The 22,739-nt window shown below is 38.6% G+C and overlaps 1 protein-coding gene across 1 annotated transcript in view; it reads right to left on the minus strand.

Annotated features, from left to right (window-relative positions):
- Nucleotides 1–22,739, minus strand: part of dock2 (dedicator of cytokinesis 2) — a 377,601-nt gene that overhangs the window by 350,353 nt on the left and 4,509 nt on the right. The window contains exons 2-8 of the mRNA XM_008104636.3: nucleotides 16,969–17,052; nucleotides 13,478–13,518; nucleotides 9,712–9,767; nucleotides 5,713–5,809; nucleotides 3,921–4,069; nucleotides 2,200–2,335; nucleotides 1,096–1,250 (exon numbers count right to left, since the gene is read on the minus strand). Coding sequence (XP_008102843.1) covers nucleotides 1,096–1,250; nucleotides 2,200–2,335; nucleotides 3,921–4,069; nucleotides 5,713–5,809; nucleotides 9,712–9,767; nucleotides 13,478–13,518; nucleotides 16,969–17,052 — 718 coding nt within the window. The remainder of the gene's footprint in view (nucleotides 1–1,095; nucleotides 1,251–2,199; nucleotides 2,336–3,920; nucleotides 4,070–5,712; nucleotides 5,810–9,711; nucleotides 9,768–13,477; nucleotides 13,519–16,968; nucleotides 17,053–22,739) is intronic.

The raw sequence follows: 22,739 nt of genomic DNA on the forward strand, positions 1-22,739 counted from the left end.
AAAAACTACTTTTCCATTAGGTGTCTCTGCCCTCCACCCTGAAAATGTGTTATGTTCTCTGAAAAACCATAAGACCAGCTTGAAATCATAACAACTACATCCCCACCCCGCCCCTTATCTGTTGAAATCTGTAAAAAAATCCCCTGCATTTTTCATCATACTGAAAAGAGAAGTCTTCCTCTACCCCATACAATGCTCAACCTCTGGTAGTGGGCTTTACAGGGGTGGGTGTCCTGAAGGATTTTTTCTGGGAGGTAGAATTTCTTTTAATTGTGCTTTACAGCTGTAAATATTCCTAGCATTTGTTTTTTTTAACTTGTATCACCACACATCTCCAGAGCTACAAAGGTGAGTGTGTAGGTATTGGGCTACGCAACCTGAAATGTCAGCACAATTTCTGTAATCATGAAAAACATATGCCTTTCAAACACCTCCCAGTTACAATAACATGCATGGGTATGTGGTACTTGGTAACATTACAAACAGGGTGGGATACTGTGCTTGCTCATTAATGTCATCCCACAGAGCAATTGCACCCACGGGAAAATGAAACTGCACTGTACTGCCTCACGCATAAAAGGAGCGCCAATGGAGATCCCATCAGAATCTATTTTTTGCATGCTACTGATATGTAAATAACTGCTCGTGAACGTATATCAAAATTCCGGGGATGGGAGATCCAACATATTTGTTGTTTGTTTCATCATTTCTTGTTACTGAGTTACATAGAATTGCTAATTGAAGGACATTTTGATTTCTTCCTTTATTATTCCCTATCTTTTCCTTCTGTTTTAAAGTAAGATGTGCACATTCATTTTTTTTAAAAAATTCTGAGGCTGTTCTATCCCTTAGGGTACCAAAAACACCTACTTGGATCATTGGAATTGCCACAGTAAAGCTTCTTATTGCTATAATAAAATTCTCTTTAAAGTTTGAATGCAAGGTTTAAACATGTTGATTTATATATAATTTCCTTCAGCTACAAAATGTCAGTTCTCTGTTTTAACAGATGATTGTAAGGAGCCACACATTGATCCTACTAGCGTGCTTGAATTTGTCTGGAAAGCATTTAATAAACATGGAAACACAACTTACCTTATCACCATGTGCTTCTGAGGATCATACAGGGACATGAAAAGTTCAGCATCTTCTCCTATTCGGCAAACAAAATTTCTTACAAAGACATAAAGACTATGGGTCGGGGATGTAGTTTTTCGGGAAAAGGTTCCATAATCAGATTCTTCTTTAGACTGTATACAAGCAAATTATAAGGCAGATATTAAATTATCCAGAATAAACATAGCAGCAATTGTTATAACATTTCTTCTTTATTGGAGGTTAGAGTAATGTTAAATTATAATGGTGTTTGAACCAAAACAACAGATGCAGATTGAACCTTAGGATTTCAATTCCTAAGATGTAAAGAATAATGAACAGAATCTATGAATAATTTTAAAGCCAACACTCCTTTCAGGTTAAACCTAAACACAAACAATTCACTGCCAAAAACATATTTTACAGAGTTATTCAATAGTTGATGACATGCTGTCATTATATCAATGTAGCATTTTTGTGGTACTGATTTCTTAATCTTCTTTTGTATTTAGTTGCTATCAAAGAAAGGTTACTATCAAACAACTGCAAAACATACATGAAGTACACAGTGGGTCTAATCTACAGGAATATATTTAACACTGATATTAGAATAACTATTTGTTTCTGGTCTCACGCTTGGAAAACTATAGTTTGAAAGAATACACATGGCATCTTTAATACACTACAATATGACCACATGCCTTCCAAATAGAAAACAAAGGCTGGATCTAAACTGACAGTTCATACTGCATTATATGGCAATGTACATCCAGTCCAAGTTACTTATCTGGTGGAGAATGCATGTGGGTCAGGAAATTAAATCCTACAATCTTAACTATAGGCCAAGGTCACCACATCAGTCTTTCAAATAGTCTTTTACTTATGTTGCTAATCTACCAATATGGTCTGCATTTTATAAAATATTGAACCCTTGCCAAATTTAAATTAAAAGGCTGACACACTTTATAATAAATGCTTTCTATTAAAATATTCTAAATATACACAATTCTTCTGGAGACTTTTCAATGGCTGAATGCTAGAGGAAGTTTCTTCTGTCACACATAAAGAAAACCATGTCTATTTAAAAGCAAGGGAACTATGTACCATCTCCTCTCGAATTCGTTCTGTGATTTTATTAGTAGCTTCAGCATGAGCATGAAAAAGGCTGATAACGCTAGTTTTGTCTGGATCCAAAATATTCCCATCCTCATCTCTCACTATCAGATCTAGCTCCAGAATCCTGCAGACGTAAAGAGGAAATGCCATGAGTATTACTGGAGATGATCTTGAAAACAAACATTGCTCAATATGTATTTTAAAATTATTCTGAAATTTACTATCTCAATATGAAACTATTTAGCACTGGAGGTATTTAATAAATGTTTTGACAGACCATGTAATAACTAGAAGATTATATGTACACCTTAAAACAACACACACAGAGTACTACAAGCCTTGTAGACCTGGATGGCATATATCCAATTAATTTGCACATCTTTTGTTAGGTAAATACAGCATCTACTGATAAACCTGAGCTGCTGGGGACAAAAGGAATGAGGAGGAGAAGCTTAATTTTCCCACTTCTCAGAAGATACTATCTGGATTTCATAAAATCAGAGTTGGAAGAGACCTCATGGGCCATCCAGTCCAACCCCCTGCCGAGAAGCAGGAAATCGCATTCAAAGCACCTCCAACAGATGGCTATCCAGCTTCTGTTTAGAAGCCTTCAAATAAAGCTTTCAAAGAAAACTTTGAAATTTCAAGGATAATGCCCTTGAAATACAGAACTAAGAGCTGCAGTTTTTCAGCATCACCCCCTCTATAGAATATGGGGATAATAACATAACTAGATCTCTCCAGAAGAGTAGATGTATCATAGTAATCATAGAATCATAGAGTTGGAAGAGACCTTATGGGCCATCCAGTCCAACCCCCTGGCAAGAAGCAGGAAGATGACATTCAAAGCACCCCCGACAGAATGTAATCTTCCTGCTTCTTGGCAGGGGGTAATGGATGCTATCTTGTTCCCTGTGTTGACATAAATCTGTTGGATTGTATACATGGCATGGGAGAAAGGTATCATCTTGTCCTACTCAGGTAGCAAAGTGTCTTCATCCAAGCCTGGTAGAACCTTACTGATATTACAGGTTCTATGTGAAGAGCGTATAAAAATATTCTAATGTCCCTCCGGGACTCTATAGGATGTTGCTACAGTAATTAAAATAGAATCAAAGTGCTACAACTGTGTAATGCAAAAATGTCCTGATTCAAAGGGACATAAGTAGTGGCCTCTTAGATACATAACAAGCATACAGCTTCTGGGGCTTTGTGTGTGTGTGTGTGTGTGTGTGTGTGTGTTCCTACTCATGACACCTCTGACCAAAAAAATAAACCCAACAGTCAGTGATGTTTCCAGTCCTGGAGGGCATTAAGAGTGGTCTTCTGCCTTTATATAGGTTACAAACACACACATATGCACACACAAACACATATACACACAAAATCCCAATTCCAAAAAACAAAACAGAAGATGATTTCAAGTTGTGGTATTTTTTTCTATTTTTTTCTCATTTGCAGTAAGACCTAGGGGCAGAAAACTCTCCCATACCCACTGAAATTATCTGTTCCAACCTCGCTTGCTTACTCAATCACTCAATAAGGTGTCATGTTACTTTTCAGCTAGAACACTTAGTGTATTACCATTTTATTAGTTTAAGGCAACTAGAATTAATGCAATTAACAATCCAGAAAAATAGAATTAGGAAATTAATAAATATCAGATCATTCCCAAACATAAGTGCAAGGCTACTGTCAAGAAGGCTTACTTGTTCCCATAATCAATTTTGGAAGTGACCTTTTGCTTCAGTTCTTTGAGTTCATCTTTAGGCAATGTCCCTGAGAGGAGCTGTGACCTCCACTCCATTAACTCACACATCATGGATTGCACCTCCCGGAAGCGTTCTTTTTTGTTTGCCTGAAATGTATAGCATTATTAAACATCAACATCTGAATTTCAAATAGGTTTTGCTTCTTTGAAGAGATTGATCTCCTATTCCATTGCAGTGAAATATGTTATTTGATGATGCCAGATGTTTTTATTCTTTTTAAAAATTAAGTTACTTTAAAACACACACACAAGATAGTCCTCACTCATTGAGGAGCTTCAAAGCTGCACGTGTGACATACTGCAGGCACGCAGAGTTGTAATTTATCTGCATACAATATACATTTACAGAACTCGAATGAAAGATGTGTTTTCGCATTTAGTACATGTTGCCAGTTTATGAAAGTTTATGAAGTTTTCTAAAGTTCATGAAAATAAAAAGTTCAGATTCAGATGTTAACATTTCAGAAACAGACCCTGAGATGCTGTCATGTTCAATTATATACTTACTATTTTAAAAAAATGCATTCATGCCATATAATGTGTATAAGGTTATGGCACTGAAGTTTTTCAGTATTTTCAATGCTGAATCAAACTTAATATTCATAGCTGATGTTAACCTACCCTTAATACTGTAATTATATGAGATTATTTCTGTCCAAGTGGAACATTTTTTCGTGTCAGGAACGACTTGATAAACTGCAAGTTGCTTCTGGTGTGAGAGAATTGGCTGTCTGCAAGGATGTTGCCCAGGGGACGCCTGGATGTTTTGATGTTTTCACCATTCTTGTGGGAGGCTTCATGTCCCCGCATGGAGAGGGAGCTTATCCGCGCTCTCCCTGGGTTGGATTTGAACTGGCAACTCCCAAGTCAGCAACCCAACCTTCAAGTCATCAGTCCTGCCAGCGCAAGGACGTAATCCACTGTGCCACCAGGGGCTCTAGTAGGAAAATAACTAGCTCATTGTTTTTATTTTCCCCTACTTCTCAGTTGGTAAAACATATGTGTGCTTCGGGAGCATATAGAATGGATGTTAGCAGGTATTTCCTTTGTATGGTGCAATAATTTTATTTAATTTTCTTTAATTTTCTTTGTACACATGTTATTTTTGAAATGTATAGATACAGCAAATAGTACAACATAGTAAATTGAGTTCCAGTTTTGAAGGAAAATACTACATATGTTTTGAGTTTTCCAAAGATTTCAGATTTTCTCATTAAGAAATAGGGAAAAACTACCCCTTCCCCAAATGATGTTAACCTCTTTGGAAATTTTACATTTTTATACATAGTGCACGCTAGTGCTCTCTTTTGACACACAAGCTTTCTTACAGTAGATTAGAGGGGTTGTCACAACACATTATAAATAATCTGCTTAGAAGACTATAATAGAAGCAATTCTCCATAAGCAAAAATAGTCTCTAATTACTTGTGCTTTCAGCCTTCACTGGGAGTATATCCCCACATCATGAATTAAAGTGTAGTAGAGACTAAGAAAGCATAAAAGCAGAGTGGAAATATACAGGCAAGTATTTAATAGTATAGAATGCAAATTTATGTAATGAAGAATTTGCTTCTTTAACAACATTTTAGACATCTTAATTTTATTCAGAAAAGTAAAGGCAAAAGATGGCAATAAAGATCTTCTATAAAAAGTTATTGATATTTGTGGCACCTATGATCCTGTTAATGATCTTTTAAACTCACAAAAGCTTGAGAGCATGGATTACTCACCACATAAAGTTGTTTCCAGATATTGCCCCATTCCCAAAGCGTACAGGTGACTTCTTGCACCAAAGGAATCTCTGCAGGTATTACATTTTCTGCATTTCTGCACAGAAAGATAAATGATGTCATAATGTCATGGACAGATCAGGAGTTTATAGTGTGAGTCACACCAAAAGTGGCCACCTAGATCAGAAAGATCAATGATGCAAGCTGGAGGCAAACTGGGCAACTGCCTAGGCTTTAAGAATTAGTCCAATTGAGCCTGAACAGTCCTAGCCAGATACAATACACTCCCAGTATCCATGAGGAATATGTTTGTGAATTTACAGTAGAAATTTATAACTTCTTTCAGAAGTTACCAGAGAGTCATCCTGGAAGACGTAGAAAATTCCTAGAACAGTATCCTCTATATCTTCTAGGATGACTCTGTAGTAGTGTCTTGAAGAAGCATACCACAGAATTACCAAGAGAGGATATATTTTGTCAGACGTGGATAGGTGAAACTGTGGATACTGATCCAATGGATACAGAGATTATACTGTATCTCCAGAAAGCAGGTAAGGTTTCTCCAAAGAACCAGGACCCTCTACAACCTTACATTTGTTAGTTCCTAGTTACCAACACAGTATAGCCAGAGAAGTCGGAGCGATACAAAACTATTCCTTTGAGTTTGACTATTCTTCATGGCAAGGATTATGACTGGGAGAGTTAATCTGGCTTCTGAGAGCCTTGGAGAAGCAAGTATTTTACTTTAAAATGTTTCCTCTTCTGCTACTCTGACAATTGTCGCTCTCTGGAATAGGGAGACGACTAGGGCAATAGACACGATCGCTCCGGAATGCCCCCTCTCGAGTACCTGAGCTAAAACATCTCCTTGGTTTACCAAGGAGTTGGCAGCGATGAAGTGAAAGAAGAGGGGACTAGAGCGCGTGTGGTGTTCAATGCCGAATGAGTCAAACCGACATGGCTCTTATCTTAAGGCATATTCCGTGGCAATAGATGCTGCAAAGAACTCTTTCTTTGCAACTAATAATGCATCCACACAGAACCGTCCGGTGGAGCTGTTCTGAGTTGTCAGAGGTTTGTTATATCCCGTCCCACAAGACGGGATCCCTGACAACTCGGCAGCCTGCTGTGAAGCATTTGCTCGGTTCTTTGCAGATAAAGTTGCTTTGATCCGTTCTGGCTTGGACACCATATTAACAGCAGTCTCCAGGGATGTAGCAAGAGCACCTGCTTGTCCCATTTTGATGGATTCATTTCAATTGGTTCAGCCTGAGGATGTGGACAAGGTGCTTGGAGAGGTGAGGGCTACCACATGCATCCTAGACCCCTGCCCATCCTGGCTGATAAAGGAAGCCAGAGGGGGTTTGGCTGAGTCGGTGAAGGTGGTGGTGAATGCCTCCCTTCAGGAAGGCATATTTCCAGCGAGCCTCAAATTGGCTGTAATCAAACCGCTGTGGAAAAAGCCATCACTGGATCCCACTCAATAGGATAACTATCGGCCTATTTCCAATTTCCCCTTTTTGGGCAAGGTTGTGGAACGTGTGGTGGCTGCACAACTCCAGGCATTCTTGGATGACACTGATTTTCTAGATCCGGCACAGTCTGGCTTCAGGCCAGGGCATGGTACCAAGACAGCTTTCGTCGCCTTAGTAGATGATGTACGCCAGGAACTGGACAGGGGGAGTGTGTCCCTGCTGGTACTGCTGGACCTCTCAGCGGCCTTCAATACCGTCGATCACAGTATCCTTCTGGGACACCTTGCCAGGATGGGTCTTGGAGGTACTATTTACAGTGGCTCTGGTCCTTCCTGGAGGGTCGCTCCCAGATGGTGTCACTGGGGGACACCTGTTCAGCCCCACAGCCATGTGGGTCCTGCAGGGTTCAGTACTGTCCCCCATGTTGTTCAACATATACATGAAGCCGCTGGGAGAGATCATCTGGAGTTTCGGGGTGCGGTGTCATCGGTATGCAGATAATGTCTAGCTCTGTCACTCCTTCCCACCTGTCACTAAAGAGGCTGTCCAGGTCCTGAACCGGTGTCTGGCCGCTGTGTTGGACTGGATGAGGGCGAGCAAATTGAAATTGAATCCAGACAAGACAGAGGTCCTCCTGGTCAGTTATGGGGCCGAATAGGGTATAGGGTTACAGCCTGTGTTGGACGGAGTCACACTCCCACTGAAGACACAGGTCCGCAGTCTGGGTGTTCTCCTGGACTCATCGCTGAGCCTGGAATCCCAGGTCTCGGCGGTGGCCAGGGGAGCATTCGCACAACTAAGACTTGTGCGCCAGCTGCGCCCATACCTTGGGAAGTCTGACTTGGCCACGGGGTCCACGCTCTGGTTACATCCTGTTTGGACTACTGCAACGTGCTCTACATGGGGCTGCCTTTGAAGTAGTAGTACAACTAGTACAACGGGCGGCAGCCAGATTAATAAGTGGAGCGGCTTACAGGGAGTGTGCTACTCCCTTGTTAAGACAGCTCCACTGGCTGCCGATATGCTACTGAGCCCAATTCAAAGTGCTGGTTTTGACCTACAAAGCCCTAAACGTTTCTGGCCCATCTCACCTGTCCAAATTGATCTCCCCCTATGAGCCTTCTAGAACTCTTAGATCATTGGGGGAGGCCCTGCTCTCGGTCCCACCAGCCTCGCAGGTATGGCTGGTGGGAATGAGAGACAGGGCCTTCTCGGTGGTGGCTCCTCTGCTGTGGACCACCTTCCCCAGCAACATATGGCAGATACCAACTCTCCTAGGCTTCAGGAAAGCCTTAAATACATGGTTGTGCACACAAGCTTTTAATGAATGAGAACATGGACTTTACATGACCTGTACCAAGACTTATGTTGAGGATTCTGGATGAATGGATTTTAATCTTGGTTATGTTTAAAATTTTATATAATGTGATTTTATTTTGTAATGATATCTGTTTTTATATGAATAGTTGTTTTGTACACTGTTTTTAGGCATTGAATTTTTGCCTATTTATTGTAAGCCACCTTGAGTCCCCCTGGGGAGAAAAGCGGGGTAAAAATGATGCAAATAAATAAATAAATAAAAAAGATATATATTGTTCCTTATTTTGTCTTCATATAGGAGAAGGGAATATTATAAAAGTTTTCTTGCCCACTAGCATCTCCCAACATGAAATTATGACAGATTTTGCATATTTTCAATGAGTTTACACTTTGTATGTGTGTGTTTTATTTGTGCTTCAAAAACACTGAGTTTTGCACACAAAACAACCTTTTTGCACAATCCACTGTACTATTATGTAACTGCTTTTTTCTATCCCACCTATCTCCACTTTAAACAGGCATTATAAATTGCTTTCAATGTTGTTGGCAGTTTAGTTACATTTCAGTGATAGCCTTTGGTTTTAATCTAGATTTTAATTAGAACACTGGCTTTAGTTCTGGTTCTGGCGGAAATGGTAAGATATAAATAAAGACTACAATGTCTCACAAACATCATGAATTTGTGTAATCCTTTTCTGAACCCATCTTAGGATGCATCTACACTGTATAATGAATACTGTTTGACACTGTTTTAGCTTCCATGTCTCAATGCTATAGATTCCTGGGAGCTGTAGTTTGGTGGGACACCAGCACTCTTTGGTAGACAAGGCTACAGATTTTGTAAAACTACAATTCTCATGATTCCATAAGCATTAAACCACAGCTGTTTAAGTGGTGTCAAATTGCATTCATTATACAGTGTAGATGCACCCTAAAATAATAGTCATTACCTCATCTTGGCAGTGAACTCTATTAATTATGTGTGATTCCAAGCACTTGTCTTAACTGCATGACTCCAAGTTACGGATTACATATAAAGCATCAAAATCATTTCGAAGTAGGAAAAAGATATTTGGCAGATTCAGATTCACTTTTCTTAAATTACAATTCTTATATATTTTTATTGTTTATGTCATTCTCAAAACAATGAATTTGGATGTTCAAAAGTGTATGATATTACAAAAGAGTTATCTAAATACAGTACCTCTTCTTCTCAACAGCAGTTTCTTTGATGTGGATAAAAGATTTTGGAAATATTCCCTGTTAGGAGAAAATAATGAATGGATCTTATACCTTATCTTCAATGACAAGCCAAGGGGACAGAACAATATAGAGAGAGGTATGGAATCATGACATTACTCTCAAGGTAGCAAAATTCTGTGTCATATCTTTTACAACTTGGAACTAGCTGGTCAAACTCTGTCAAAATTACTAAAAGTAGCAATCCCTACTAGGTTCCTTATATTTTGTCATGATTTCCACAGTTGCTACTGTTCATGATTTATTTCTCTCCAGACTTTTTCATTTTCTTGCTCTCTCCTAAACCTAGTTCTCTGCCCACAGTATTGCTACTTCAGCTGCTTTCTCTTTTGGAGCACTCTCTTTCTGTCATACAAGTCACTAGAATGGAAGGAGGAGTGAGTGGGTTTTCTAATCTAGCTCATGTCAGTTTCAGTTTTTTACCTTCCTACCAATTTATTGTTTCTCTTCTTTTGAGGTCCATGCAGTGAGACTCTTTTCGCCTCCATGCCTGTGACCTAAAGTCATTCACTATCCATCTGGCCCATTTTCCATTTATGATTTTGATTCTTGGTTGACTTTCTTCCCCTCAGATTATGGTCCCTTTCTTATTATACATGATTTTAATGTTCATGTGCTGACTCCAAAGATCCTGCTGTCTCATGCTTTCTTTATTGTGGACTCAAGCTTTATTCCAATTCACACACTCCTTTGGCCATTGTCTTGATCTTGTTCTTAAGAATTATCCAATCTCTTGCTTTTAAATTTCTGGACTTCCTTTGATAATTATCTTGTTTCCTTTGTCCTTGTTCATAATCCACCTCCTTGGTCTTCTACCATTTAATTAATTTGAAGACTTTTTGCAAAAGCAGTGGCATCTTCTCTATCTTCCTTTAACTCTGTTGCTTCCTTAGATCCAGCTGTTTCTTTACTCAACTTTATCTTCAGTTCTTGATAGGTTTGCCCCTTTGTCAACATATACAGTCTCTTCTCCCAAATCTCAGTCTTGGCTTACTTCTTTTATTTGGTATCTTCATTCGTGCTTTTTTGCAGCTGAAGATTAGAGGAGATAGACTGTGGAGTGGGAAGACCACATTCATTATAGAGTCATCCTTTATTTTCTCCTGCAACCACTCTTTGGTCAAACAGAAATATTATATTTCATTGACTCATGCTAACACACAGTGCCCACTGTATCTATTTTCTACCTTTAATTATATTTTAAAGTTCTCCCCTCTCTCTCCATCATTCTCTATTGAGGATGCTGCAAGTTTCTTTAATAGTAAAATTGAAACTATCCATTATGATCTTGCTACTCCTGAACCTTCTCCATTGTGAACATATCAAATGCCCATTTGTTCTACATTTTCTACTTTTCCCATCTCTTAGATGAATTATCTGAAATGTTTAAGCCTTCGAATCCTGCTGCCTGCTCTCTTTATCTTGTTCCTTCTCACTTTTTAATTATTGTTTGCTCCTGCCAATTCTCCCTTTTCTTCTCCATATAAATAATATGTTCCTTCTACTGTCTCATTTCTTTCTAAGTTAAAACATGCTACTGTGCCATCAATTCTTCATGATCCATCTTCTCCCTCTAATTATGGCCCAGTTTCTCTGTTATATGTCTTCTTGAAAGTTTTAGAATGTACTGTTTATGTATGCTTTTCCTTATATTTCGGTAAGGGTTCCCTTTCAATCTGGATATTGCCCTTTGCACTCTATGGAGACAGCGTTTCCAAAAACACAGATGATTACATCCAGGCTAAGTCAAAAGGCCTATATGCAGTCCTTATTTTTCTTGTTCTTTCTGCAGCCTTTGACACAATTCATGCTTTTCTGATGGCTTTGTTTTCAGGCAGAGATTGCTGACTCAGTTCTCAGCTGGCTTACATCTTACCTCTCAGATTGGCCATTCAGTGTGGTAGCTGGAGGTCACATATCCTCTTTTCCCCTTTCAGGACTTTGTTCTGAGTCCTTTGATATTTTCTTTTCAGCTAATATGGCTTTCAATGTCATCTTTATGCCAATGACACTCAGCTGTATTTTGCCACTCCAGGAGATTCATCTGAGTCAAACATTATGTTACAGCACATTTCTCAGCTTCATCGTCACCTACAACTTAACATGGCTAAGACAGATCTGCTTATTTTTCCTCTAAGACTGTGGTTTACAACATAAATTTTCCATCACTTTTAATAATGTTCCCATTTATGATGTGAAGGAAGCACAGAATCTTTGCTTCATTTGTTTTACTCTTCTTTGTGTTTTGATTCTCACATTAAGGCTATAGCTAGTCATGGTAATTTTTTCTTTCTTACATTGCCAAAATCTCACCTTTTATTTCCACTTCTTCTGCTAAGACCTTAGCTTATGGCTCAGTCATTTCCCATTTTTGACTTGATTTTCCATTATCTCACCTTTCCATTCTTCTGCTAAGATTATCTTTTTGGCCCATCATTGTAATGATGTTATCCCACTTTTGATAACTCTTCATTGGTTACCCACTCCTTCTAAAAGTCAATATGTGTCTTGTTTTAATGTTAAAAGTCTTTCACAGTCTAGGCATCTTCTTTCCTTCAGCCCTTATTTCTTTTTGCAAGTCTTCTCTGGGTCTGCATCTACTAAATTCTAGACTCCTCACCCAATCAAAAGTTTCTTTTCCCTCGGCTCAGTTTCATCTTCTCTCACTTGCTGCCCCATACTTTTGGAATTGCCTCCCTGAACATTTGTGGACTACTCCTTTCCTCGTTGTTTTTAAATCTCAGTTTAAAGATTTTGAGTTTTCCAAAGTTTTGGAATTTTAGTTTGATGTTTTGTAGTTTTGTATATTTTGATTACATGTATTGGTCAGTTTGTTTTATATTATATTGGGGATATTTTTGCTGTTTATTTGGATTGTTTGTTTTTTAAATTTTATTGTACAGTTTTGTACTTTGTCCTTCTCTCCATGGGTTTGTGTGTGCAAATATGTTTTAGACTTTTCCAGGACTCATTGTTATTGGTTGTTAGCTGTAAAGCACCATGTATATCAGATGGCACTATATAAATAAATGGCAACAACTGTCTATTGTGCTATAGTATCTAAAAACTTGGACACAGATCTCTCATGAACACAGCTACACTCCAGAGATGCTCCCTCACAAGAAAAGGGAGAAGGCATTTTTCACCTTTTACAGGATTTTACCCTGAGTGATATTTTGGATTTAGCTCAGAAAACTTTAGATATATTCAAGGACATTATCTTTCACTTTTCTTCTTATATATCAGACTGTCGCACACCATATTACAACTTTCTTTTGTAAGTCAATACAGTTCCATAAGTGGTTTCCTACAAGCCAAAGAATACTGCAGTTTGAGAGACACAGTCTTGCAAAACTTCTTTGGAAGCCTAGAATTAGTTGGATGATGGTCACAGCAATTCTTATTAGCTCTCTACAGAGATATTTTTGTACCTGCCCATCACATTAAAAACATTTCTGTTTCCATCCCATTCAGTTTCTCGTTGAAATATTACCCACCAAGATTTAGGTTGCAGTTCTGTAGAAATTTACCTGGAACTTAACGTTATGGAACTCAGTGGCAGTTACTAAACATTTTAAGTGTTTAGGATTATGTTGTACATTATTCACCTTGTCTGAAGTAACATCACATTTTAATATGTTAGACATTAAACCATCACATGGATATTTTAAAAAATGAGTATATTTATAAGAAATAAAAAATAAACTCACCTCTATTCCTTTATGTCTCACAAGATAGCCCTTGTACCAATCTAAAATTCAAATAATCACATTTATTTTAACTGATGATATTTTGAAGGCATGGAGTGTGGCAGTTTCTATATCTGGTCTTTTTAAAAAGAAAATTGAAAACAGAATAATTGTATACCATTAAGGGGAATACTTAGGATTGCCTGATCTCAGCATTATAATGTTGTCCTAGACTTCAAAGGATGCTCCCTCAAGGTTTTTCCCAACCACTGCAGGATCCTTTTTTCCCCCTTTATCTCAGTCAAAGACTATTTCCAAGAAACTATACATATCTGTGGAAAAAATCTGGAAAATTCAATCAATTTTTTTCAACACAGTCTGAGAGCCTAGGCATTATCTGCTGAATAAATAGATACTTTGGCTTTCAGATACTAAGTAGCTGTAGTTTGCAATATAGAAATCTTTCATCATTACCAATTTAGCACTTGCCTAAACTTTGTTTCCATAAATAGAGAAAAAGAGAAGGGCTTCAAAAGATTACTACGTTCTTTGAACAGTGAGTTTTTCATACTATTCCTGCTCTTCTCAGTTTATAAATCTTTGTTCCTCCTTCATGAATCTTATGAAGGATGAAAAATGGTTTCTCAATACATATAAGGTTATAAGTTAGTTTAGGCTCCCTTCATAGTTCTCTCTCTAGCCATACATGCCATTGACCCTGTTTAAAGGGAAACAAGTGGTCTCCAGCTACATGAACATGCTAGCTAAAATATCAAGTTTTTGTGGCTTCCTTTCTTTATGTTTCCTATTGGTATCTTCTTCCTTCTTCACGTTTTAAAGAATTACACTTGCATGATGTTTCTAGAAGCACAATTTGTCTTTAAATAAGCCACAAAGTACCTGCATATCTTGTTCTATAGTGGTAATACAAATATTGTATTCCAGCATATTGGAGGATTTAACATGGGGAAAAAAGGAAAAAGTATAGTAGGAGTTGCATGCAGGCCCCATATTCCCCATCCTTGACATAGTCATTGTGACTAATAATGTCCTGAAAGCATTATATTCACAACAATTTAGAACCAATCAAACTAGTGTAGCCCATCACTATATCCCATGTAGTAAATCCCATCATTTATGGACTGTATGGAGTATGACATCATTACAGCAATCTGGAAAACTGCATCAGAAGAACCATGACTTCAACAGAGGAAAACACTCTCCCTATTCACTTTCTCTTTCACACCCCACTGCACTGCCCCTCCCCTCCCACACACACACACACAGAGTATTGTGTTCCCAGTGTTTCTTACAATAATATGTGATGGTTGTGGCAATTTAAACTAATCTGTAGCTGGGGTAGGTGGATTGCAGCATTCTTTTCTTTCAGCATATTTTCCTTTTCAGATGCTTATTTTGCCCCATGGACCTGTCAGACTGGACTATAATATACCAATAGGAGCCAGAATGGCTTTGACAGCCATATCCTGGAGGGAAAAACCACCTGAGTCTAAGCATAGCTTCACTGACAGTAGCCTAGACATGGCAGGATTACAGAAAGTCTACTGCATAACCATGTTGCAGCACAGCCAACACATCTGTGTTGTTAGAGAGAGCTAAGGCATTCCCTCAGTTATCAAAATTAAGTTATCCTGTGTTGAATGCCTTCAATTATCCTGTGTTGAACACCTTCATGTCATGTATAGCAACCCTAAGGGAGCCCCATCATGGGATTTGCTTGACAATATTTTTTTAGACAGAGATTGCATCTGCCTTCCTCTGAGACTGAAAGGGTACAGCTTGCCTGAAATCACCTGGGGGCTTTCATGCTCAGGAGAGGATTCAAACTTTGGTCTTCATAGCTGAGTACTCAAATCACTATACCACACTATATCTCTCTCCCTCCCTCCCCCTCCCTCCCTCTCTCTCTTTCTCTCTCTTGTGGCTAGTTAAACGGGGAATGACCATTTTATTATGCCGAAATGTCATTGTAACATTAATGTGGTAGGTAGTTAACTGTAGGTGTGCTAATAACACTTGCAATTAAATGTTAAAAATTCTGCTGCATATCTAAGTGCAGTTGTGACTCCCTGAACCATTGCTGCTCTCAGGCAGTGTGGTTAGAAGTCTCCCAGAAGGCCAGCATCCTCTTTCCAGAAACCTGGACTCATCTGGAAAGAGGTGACATAACAAAAAAACAAAACCCAGAAACAAAGAACATTTCCATTTCTCTGTATGCCTGTTGAGAATCTAAGGTAATTTTGGAGAATTCAAGGGTAGAACATTTTGAGGTGATCAAAGTATTCTTCTACGAGTCAGACGACACACACGTACACTCCAAAAATGCAATCATAAGGTGGGGTCATGAGCTGTCAGTTTATTATCACTGGAAGAACTAAACATTTGTTGGAAACTGAGTGCCTGAAACCCTCAAATATAGTTCAAGAGAGACCTCTTCTGGTGAAAAATAAGTAAGGCAAATCGCTGTCTTGTTTTGTTTTGGAGCTTTATGCTACCCTGTTTCCCCGAAAATAAGACATCCCCGAAAAATAAGACCTAGTAGAAGTTTTGCTGAATTGCTAAATATAAGGCCTCCCCCAAAGGTAAGACCTAGCAAAGTTTTTGTTTGGAAGCATGCCCAGCGCCTGCCAAACAGAACACCAGAGCATGCAGGATTGGTAAATGTACATACCAGTTGTACATGGAAATAGTGGTAGTAACAAGAAATTCTTGATAGGATTCAGTTTGTCTGGTTATGCTGGTTTGTGATGACAACTACTGTACAGTATATAATAAATGTTCATTTTTTTGTTCAACAATAAATGTGATTTTTTTTTCATGAAAAACTAAGACATCCCCTGAAAATAAGACCTAGCACGTCTTTGGGAACAAAACTTAATATAAGACACTGTCTTATTTTCGGGGAAACACGGTAGCAACATTGGCCTCATGCATCATAGCAACCCCACAAAGCCATTATCCTGTAAGAGAATTTGTCCTGATTCTGGAGGCTCAGGCTTGCAGTTTGGGGATACACCTCAATCCACCATGTCACCAGAGCCTCAAATGACTTTAGTGGCTTGGAGTGCCTTTTATCAGGGTACACCAATTGCAACTATTGTTGGGAAAGGGTCAGTAGGCATTGGTAACTTCAGGAATATACTATTATGATGCATTCTGTGTGAAGCTGGCATTATTATGGTGTAGAATACTTCAGCTAGGCCTCTGACGGGGCAACCTATAAGCTATATCAGCCATGGGCACTAGCTGTATCAGACATTCGGCTCTCCGGGTGTTTTGGACTTCAACTCCCAAAATTCCTAACAGCCTGTAAGCTGGCTTGATAATAGTAACAATTTGATAATAGTGAGATTTCCTTGATTTACCACAAGCAGCTGCATTCTCTAAAGAATTCCCTCCTAACATTGCACTAGTAACTTAAAGTGATGATAATTACAGCAGTCATATTTTCAGACTGTAAAGAACACAATCCTTCCAAGTAAGTTTCTTACCTTGACAATCTTCCAGTATATGGACTACATCACCAATATGCAGAGATAACTGTGGCACTCTTGCAGCTCTGAAATTGTATATTGCTATGAAAATACAAAATAAAGTATAAATCAATCTAAGATTTGAAGATAATGTTTGCACTCAGTTGTAATGACAAAACAAACTACAGCAACAAGACATTTATGTTTGTTTGCACCTCCTTTGCTTCTTTTCTTTTGCTTCCATTGTCAACAGATTATAAATTCTCATTTCATCCAAAGTGCCAATTCTGATTACTGCTAATTATCATTCAGGGAAGCAATACAGAATTGTAAGCCATGGTTTAAAACTGGCTTGGTTTCCTAAACCTTTTATTTTTATTTTTATTTTTTTGCATTCAGACGAGCTTCTTCTCTTCTCCTTGCAGCTATGTTGGAAAGATAAGAGTTAGGAGTGCAGATAGTTTAATGTTACATGTAAACCAAGCCACTGAGGAATATAGAAATGAATCACCATGGTCATTAGTAGGGTGAAATGGCATAAATAGCAACTAAACTTAATTATGTCAAATCATGATATCAGCAGCATGAGGGAAACTGACCCCAAGGCTGCCAGCAGAAATGTGGTATACAGCACAATATTATTTAACTGTCAATCATATGTGTGGCAAGAAAGAGCAAGTGGAGAGTCACAGAAATAAAATATCTGAATCAAATGGCAACCATTCTGTCTTTTTTAAGTTATAAGAGTTTCAGGGTTGTAGTGTTCCATCAACAGAAAAAAGGTTCATCCACACCGGGTTCATCCATCTTTTTGCGATGCTCATTATATCCCTTCTTACTACATCTCATAGTATTTGATAATCCTTATCAGTATTAGAAGTTAGCTACAGAAGGTGAAGCAGCAAAAACTGAAGAGCCATTTTGTTCCAAAGAACTAACATATGTAAACAAATCTAATACTTGCCCTTTAAAGCTAAATTACATAGCCAAAAGTGAGGGGCACATTAATAATAACAACAACAACAACAACAACAACAACAACAACAACATTATTATTTTTTACTAGCTTTGCCCGGCCATGCGTTGCTGTGGCTTATGGGAATCATTTGTTGGCCAAGCGGAATAGCAGTGACTAGCCTTGCAGCCTCAAAGCCAAATTCTTATGGGAATTTTTGTTTGGTGAGCTGAAATGCAATGGAATAGGGTTGCTGCTTGGAAGGCTGGGTACTTGCGTTCTAGGGGAATGGTTTTTTGGGTTGCTAGAATTGCAATGAATAGCCTCACTGCTTCAAAGTCTGGCTGCTTGCTACCTAGGGGAATCTTTGGTTGGTCAGCTTCAATAGTACAGAGTAGTATCACTGCTTCAAAGCCTGGCCACCTTCTACCAAGGTTAATCTTTTGTTGGTCTGGTTGAATTGCACTTAATAGCCTTGCAGCTTCAATGCCTGGCTGTGTTATACCTAGGGGAAACCTTGTTTGGAGTAGCACCCTCAATCAAAGCCTGGCTACTTCCTTTGTAGAGGAATCATTGTTTGGTCTTGAATAGTCTTGCAGCTTAAAAGCCTGGCCACTTTCTACATAGGGCATCCTTGCTAGGCCAGGTTGAATGGGATGGAGTAGCTTTGGGGCTTCAAAGCCTGGGGGTTTTCCACCTAGGGGAAATATTGGTTGGCCAGGTTGAATAGCACTGAATAGCCTTGCTGCTTGCAAGCCTGGCCGCTTTCTACCTTGCGGAATTATTGGTTGGCCAGGTTGAACAGCAATTAATAGTCTCGGTGCAGCAAGTATGAATGCTGCAATTAGCAACCTTGATTAGCATTTAATTTAACCTGGCTCCTTCCTGCCTGGGGGAATTCTTTGTTGGGAAGTGTTAGCTGCCCTGGTTGTTTCCTGTCTGGAATTTCCCTGTTTTCAGAGTGTTGCTCTTTATTTACTGTCCTGATTTTAGAGATTATATTGCTCTGTATTATTATACCACAGGAATTATTATGTATTATATTTATAGTCTTCTATTATCTGCTTAGAACTGGATTATATGAGGCCCCTTCTACACAGCTGTATAAAATCCACACTGAACTGGATTATATGGCAGTGTGGACTCTTTTTTTATTTTATTTTATTTTTTTTATTTATTATTTTTTTATTTATTATTTTTTTATTTTTTAATCTACATAATCTACAGTATCTGCTTTGAACTGGATTATCTTGAGTCCACACTGCCATACTCTGGTTTCTCTTCAGATCGTATAAATCTTTCCCCTTTTAATATGGCAGTGTGGACTCAAGATAATCCAGTTCAAAGCAGATACTGTGGATTATGTGCCTTGGCATTCTGGGTTATATAGCTGTGTGGAAGGGCCTTGTGTCTACACTGCCATATAATCCAGTTCAAATCAGATAACCTGTATTTTATAGGCAGTGTGGATGAGGCTTAAGTGCACTCTACCTGTGCCCTGGGTGCCATTTTGGCTGAGGTAGTTGCTAGGGCACGAAGGGGGCAGGGCCTAAAGGCAGTGGTGCCTAAAGGCAGCAGGGCCTACCTTTTTGGCTGGCAGCCATGGGGAGAAAGGCTCTTTCTCGTCCTCTGTAATTTGGATTATTTTTTCTAGGTTTTTTTAATTGAAAGACATAGATTGGATGACTATGTCTTTTGTGGCCAAATTTGGTGTGATTTAATTCAGTTGTTTTGTTGTTTACTCCATGGGAAAAACGCACATTACATTTTTATATATATAGATATTCCGCCTCCAATTCCCTAAAGGGACTCAGGGCAGTTTACAAGCAGGACCAAGCCCAGTACAACAAAGTTTACAAACTAAAAACACATTTAAAACATAATACACATATAACAATCTGATTAAAACAATTAAAAACAGAATATAAAACAACCATTAAAATGAATCAAAACAAATATCAAATAACCAGAACCAGGGACAAGGTGGGCAAGATCAGAAATTGGAGAGGGTTGGACATGGGCTTGTACAAAAAGTGCTGGGGCTGGGGTAAAGTGCTGAGTTCACTGTAATGGCCAGTTTGGGGTGAGCATTCAATGACAAGGGCCTAGTAAAGGTAAAGGTTTTCCCCTGACATTAAATCTAGTTGTGTCTGACTCTGGGGGTTGGTGCTCATCTCAATTTCTAAGCTGAAGAGTCAGCGTTGTCCGCAGACACCTCCAAGGTCATGTGGTCGGCATGACTGCTTGGAGCAGTGTTACCTTCCCACCAAAGCGGTATCTATTGAACTACTCACATTTGCATGTTTTCGAACTGCTAGGTTGGCAGGAGCTGGGGCTAACAGCGGGCGCTCATTCCGCTCCCGGGATTTGAACCTGGGACCTTTTGGTCCACAAGTTCAGCAGCTCAGTGCTTTAATACACTGTGCCATCAGGGACCCCATGTATGTATGTATATAGATATAGAAGATATAAAAAGATATAGAAGTATAAAAAATAGGTATAAAATCAAACATTTTCTAACAACAATCAGCATTTGTAAGGTTTGCTAAACAGGTTGATTTCTCAAAACAAGCTGAAGCATCTTCTTCACGTCCACTGCACACACTGCACAACAGAATCGTGTAAACGTCTAAAACAGTCCCTAAGTGAGGTTCAGAAATTTTTTATTACTGTTGCCAAACTTTCAGGACCCCAACAATGAGCTAAGAGGACCTAATTTGGGGTCAAGATCCACAGTTTAAGAAGTAGTGGTTTAAATAAAGGAGCAAGTAAAACTGGGAAGATTCTGTTGGCAAGAGTGTTTATGTACATATATTTAAGGAATAAGGAATTTATTTATTTACAATATCTGTTGCATTTTGGAAATAGTTCTCATGTTTACCTTATTCCAAGCTCCTAACCACAATAACAGTCTCAGGTTATTTACTTTCTCCTCCAGTTTACATTCCTCACTGTATGCACTTTCTTCGGCCCAGTTCATATTTATGAGCTTTCCCAGGTTTTTATCTAACTGTTTTATTGCAAATGTGATTTTAATATGTTTTATAGATTGGTTTGTATATTATTGTGTCTTTTACAGTGTTTGTAACTACCTGGGCTTTGCCCCATGTGAGCTGCCCCAAGTCCCTTCAGGAGATGGAGGCAGGATATAAAAATAAAGTTGTTGTTGTTGTTGTTGTTGTTATGTATGACCCCAGTGAAGCTAAGTAAAAAACAAACGCTTATAAAACCCAACCAAAAAAACAAGATGTAACTCAGAATAATTTAACCTTCCTCATAAACAGAAGTGGAGGTCTTCAAGACTCTGTATCCTATCCCCCTCAGCAGAAAGGTAGTAACCAGGCATGCTTAGAGAAGCAATCTAGTGAATGAAGGTTACAGGTTCTCCCACTCTGCTGTATAGAATATGAAATTGAACTACCCAGTACAAAGGTTTCTAAAATGTTTCAATGCCATATTTTCATTTAGTTATCACCACAATTCTGTCCACTCATTTAAACTCATAGTATCCATGTGAATGACCTCAATGGGATACTCAAACCATGTTAATCCACTGTAGGTAATGTATTTCATTGTTTCGAGATTCAAGTCAATGTTGATATTTTAGTCTCCAATTAGCACAATGTGCATCTATCTGATGCTCACCTGCCTAAAGTTGTTTGGGTTTAGTCTAGGGTCATGGTTTCCAACAATGCCAAATTGAGTTCTCTCGCCAACTATGGGGAAATAGTAGTGGCACCAATTTTTATTCCTCAGGAGAGGGGAAAGCAAAAATCCCTACATCTTTCAATTACAAGGAATGGGAGGAATTGAGTCACAAATGCTCTGAAAGATGTCTAAACTCCTATCCATGTTAGGAGGCAGATTGAAAGTTTCAAAGCTGGAGTATTCTCAAAGACCTTGGAAGGAGATGCACATTCCTTCAGAGTTTCAGGCAATCTCTCCTGCAGCCCAAATCTATTTCACATTGATTTTGGCATATAGAGAAACTGAAGAAACAACTGTGAAAGAACTACACATTCTCTCCTTCAAGCACCATGATGGGTTGTACTTATTTGAAGAAAATAAAAGCCAAAGTTCAAAATACAATTGACGTTATCAGAATGACAGTATTTTTGTTTCTTGCTACCTTTCAAAAATAGTGTGAATATGGTGACATCCAACTGACAAAGGAAGTGGTTTACAGACTTGATGTTTTCTGAGTAAGTGGAAATTTACTTGGTTTCAGGTCTTTTAAAATTGCTAAAGTTTCTGTATTTAGATAAAAAGATAATTCTAGAAATGTGAGGGTAAATTCCCTTTATTTGTTTTAACAACCTTATTGCCCAATAATGTATCCCATCAGCCCCATCAACTGAAAATAGCTCTTTTGACCACATGTGCTGTAGCCCATGAAAGCTTATGACACAATACATGTGTTAATCCAATATGTCACAAGAGCATACATATAACTACATGTGCCCCATATAGGAAAAGTTCTAGGGAGCAACATGCATCTCTGTATTTCACTCACTTTGGAGGAAAAAGGAAAAGTGGAGGCTTAAGGTATTTTGCAATATTCAGCTTAAATTTACAAACATTGTACATAGTCTGAGCAAAGGTGGAGAGAGTTCTTCCAACTGCTCTCTATCCTATTAGATTTCTAGAGAGGCACCAACAGATAATGTTAACTTATAGAGCAGGCATGAGCAAACATTGGCCCTCCGGGTGTTTTGGACTTCAACTCCCACAATTCCTAACAGCCAGTAGGCTGTTAGGAATTGTGGGAGTTGAAGTCCAAAACACCTGGAGGGCCAATGTTTGCTCATGCCTGTTATAGAGCCTTGAAAACCAG

This window comes from Anolis carolinensis, chromosome 2, assembly GCF_035594765.1.
Source record: "Anolis carolinensis isolate JA03-04 chromosome 2, rAnoCar3.1.pri, whole genome shotgun sequence".
NCBI classification, from domain to species: Eukaryota; Metazoa; Chordata; class Lepidosauria; order Squamata; family Dactyloidae; genus Anolis; species Anolis carolinensis.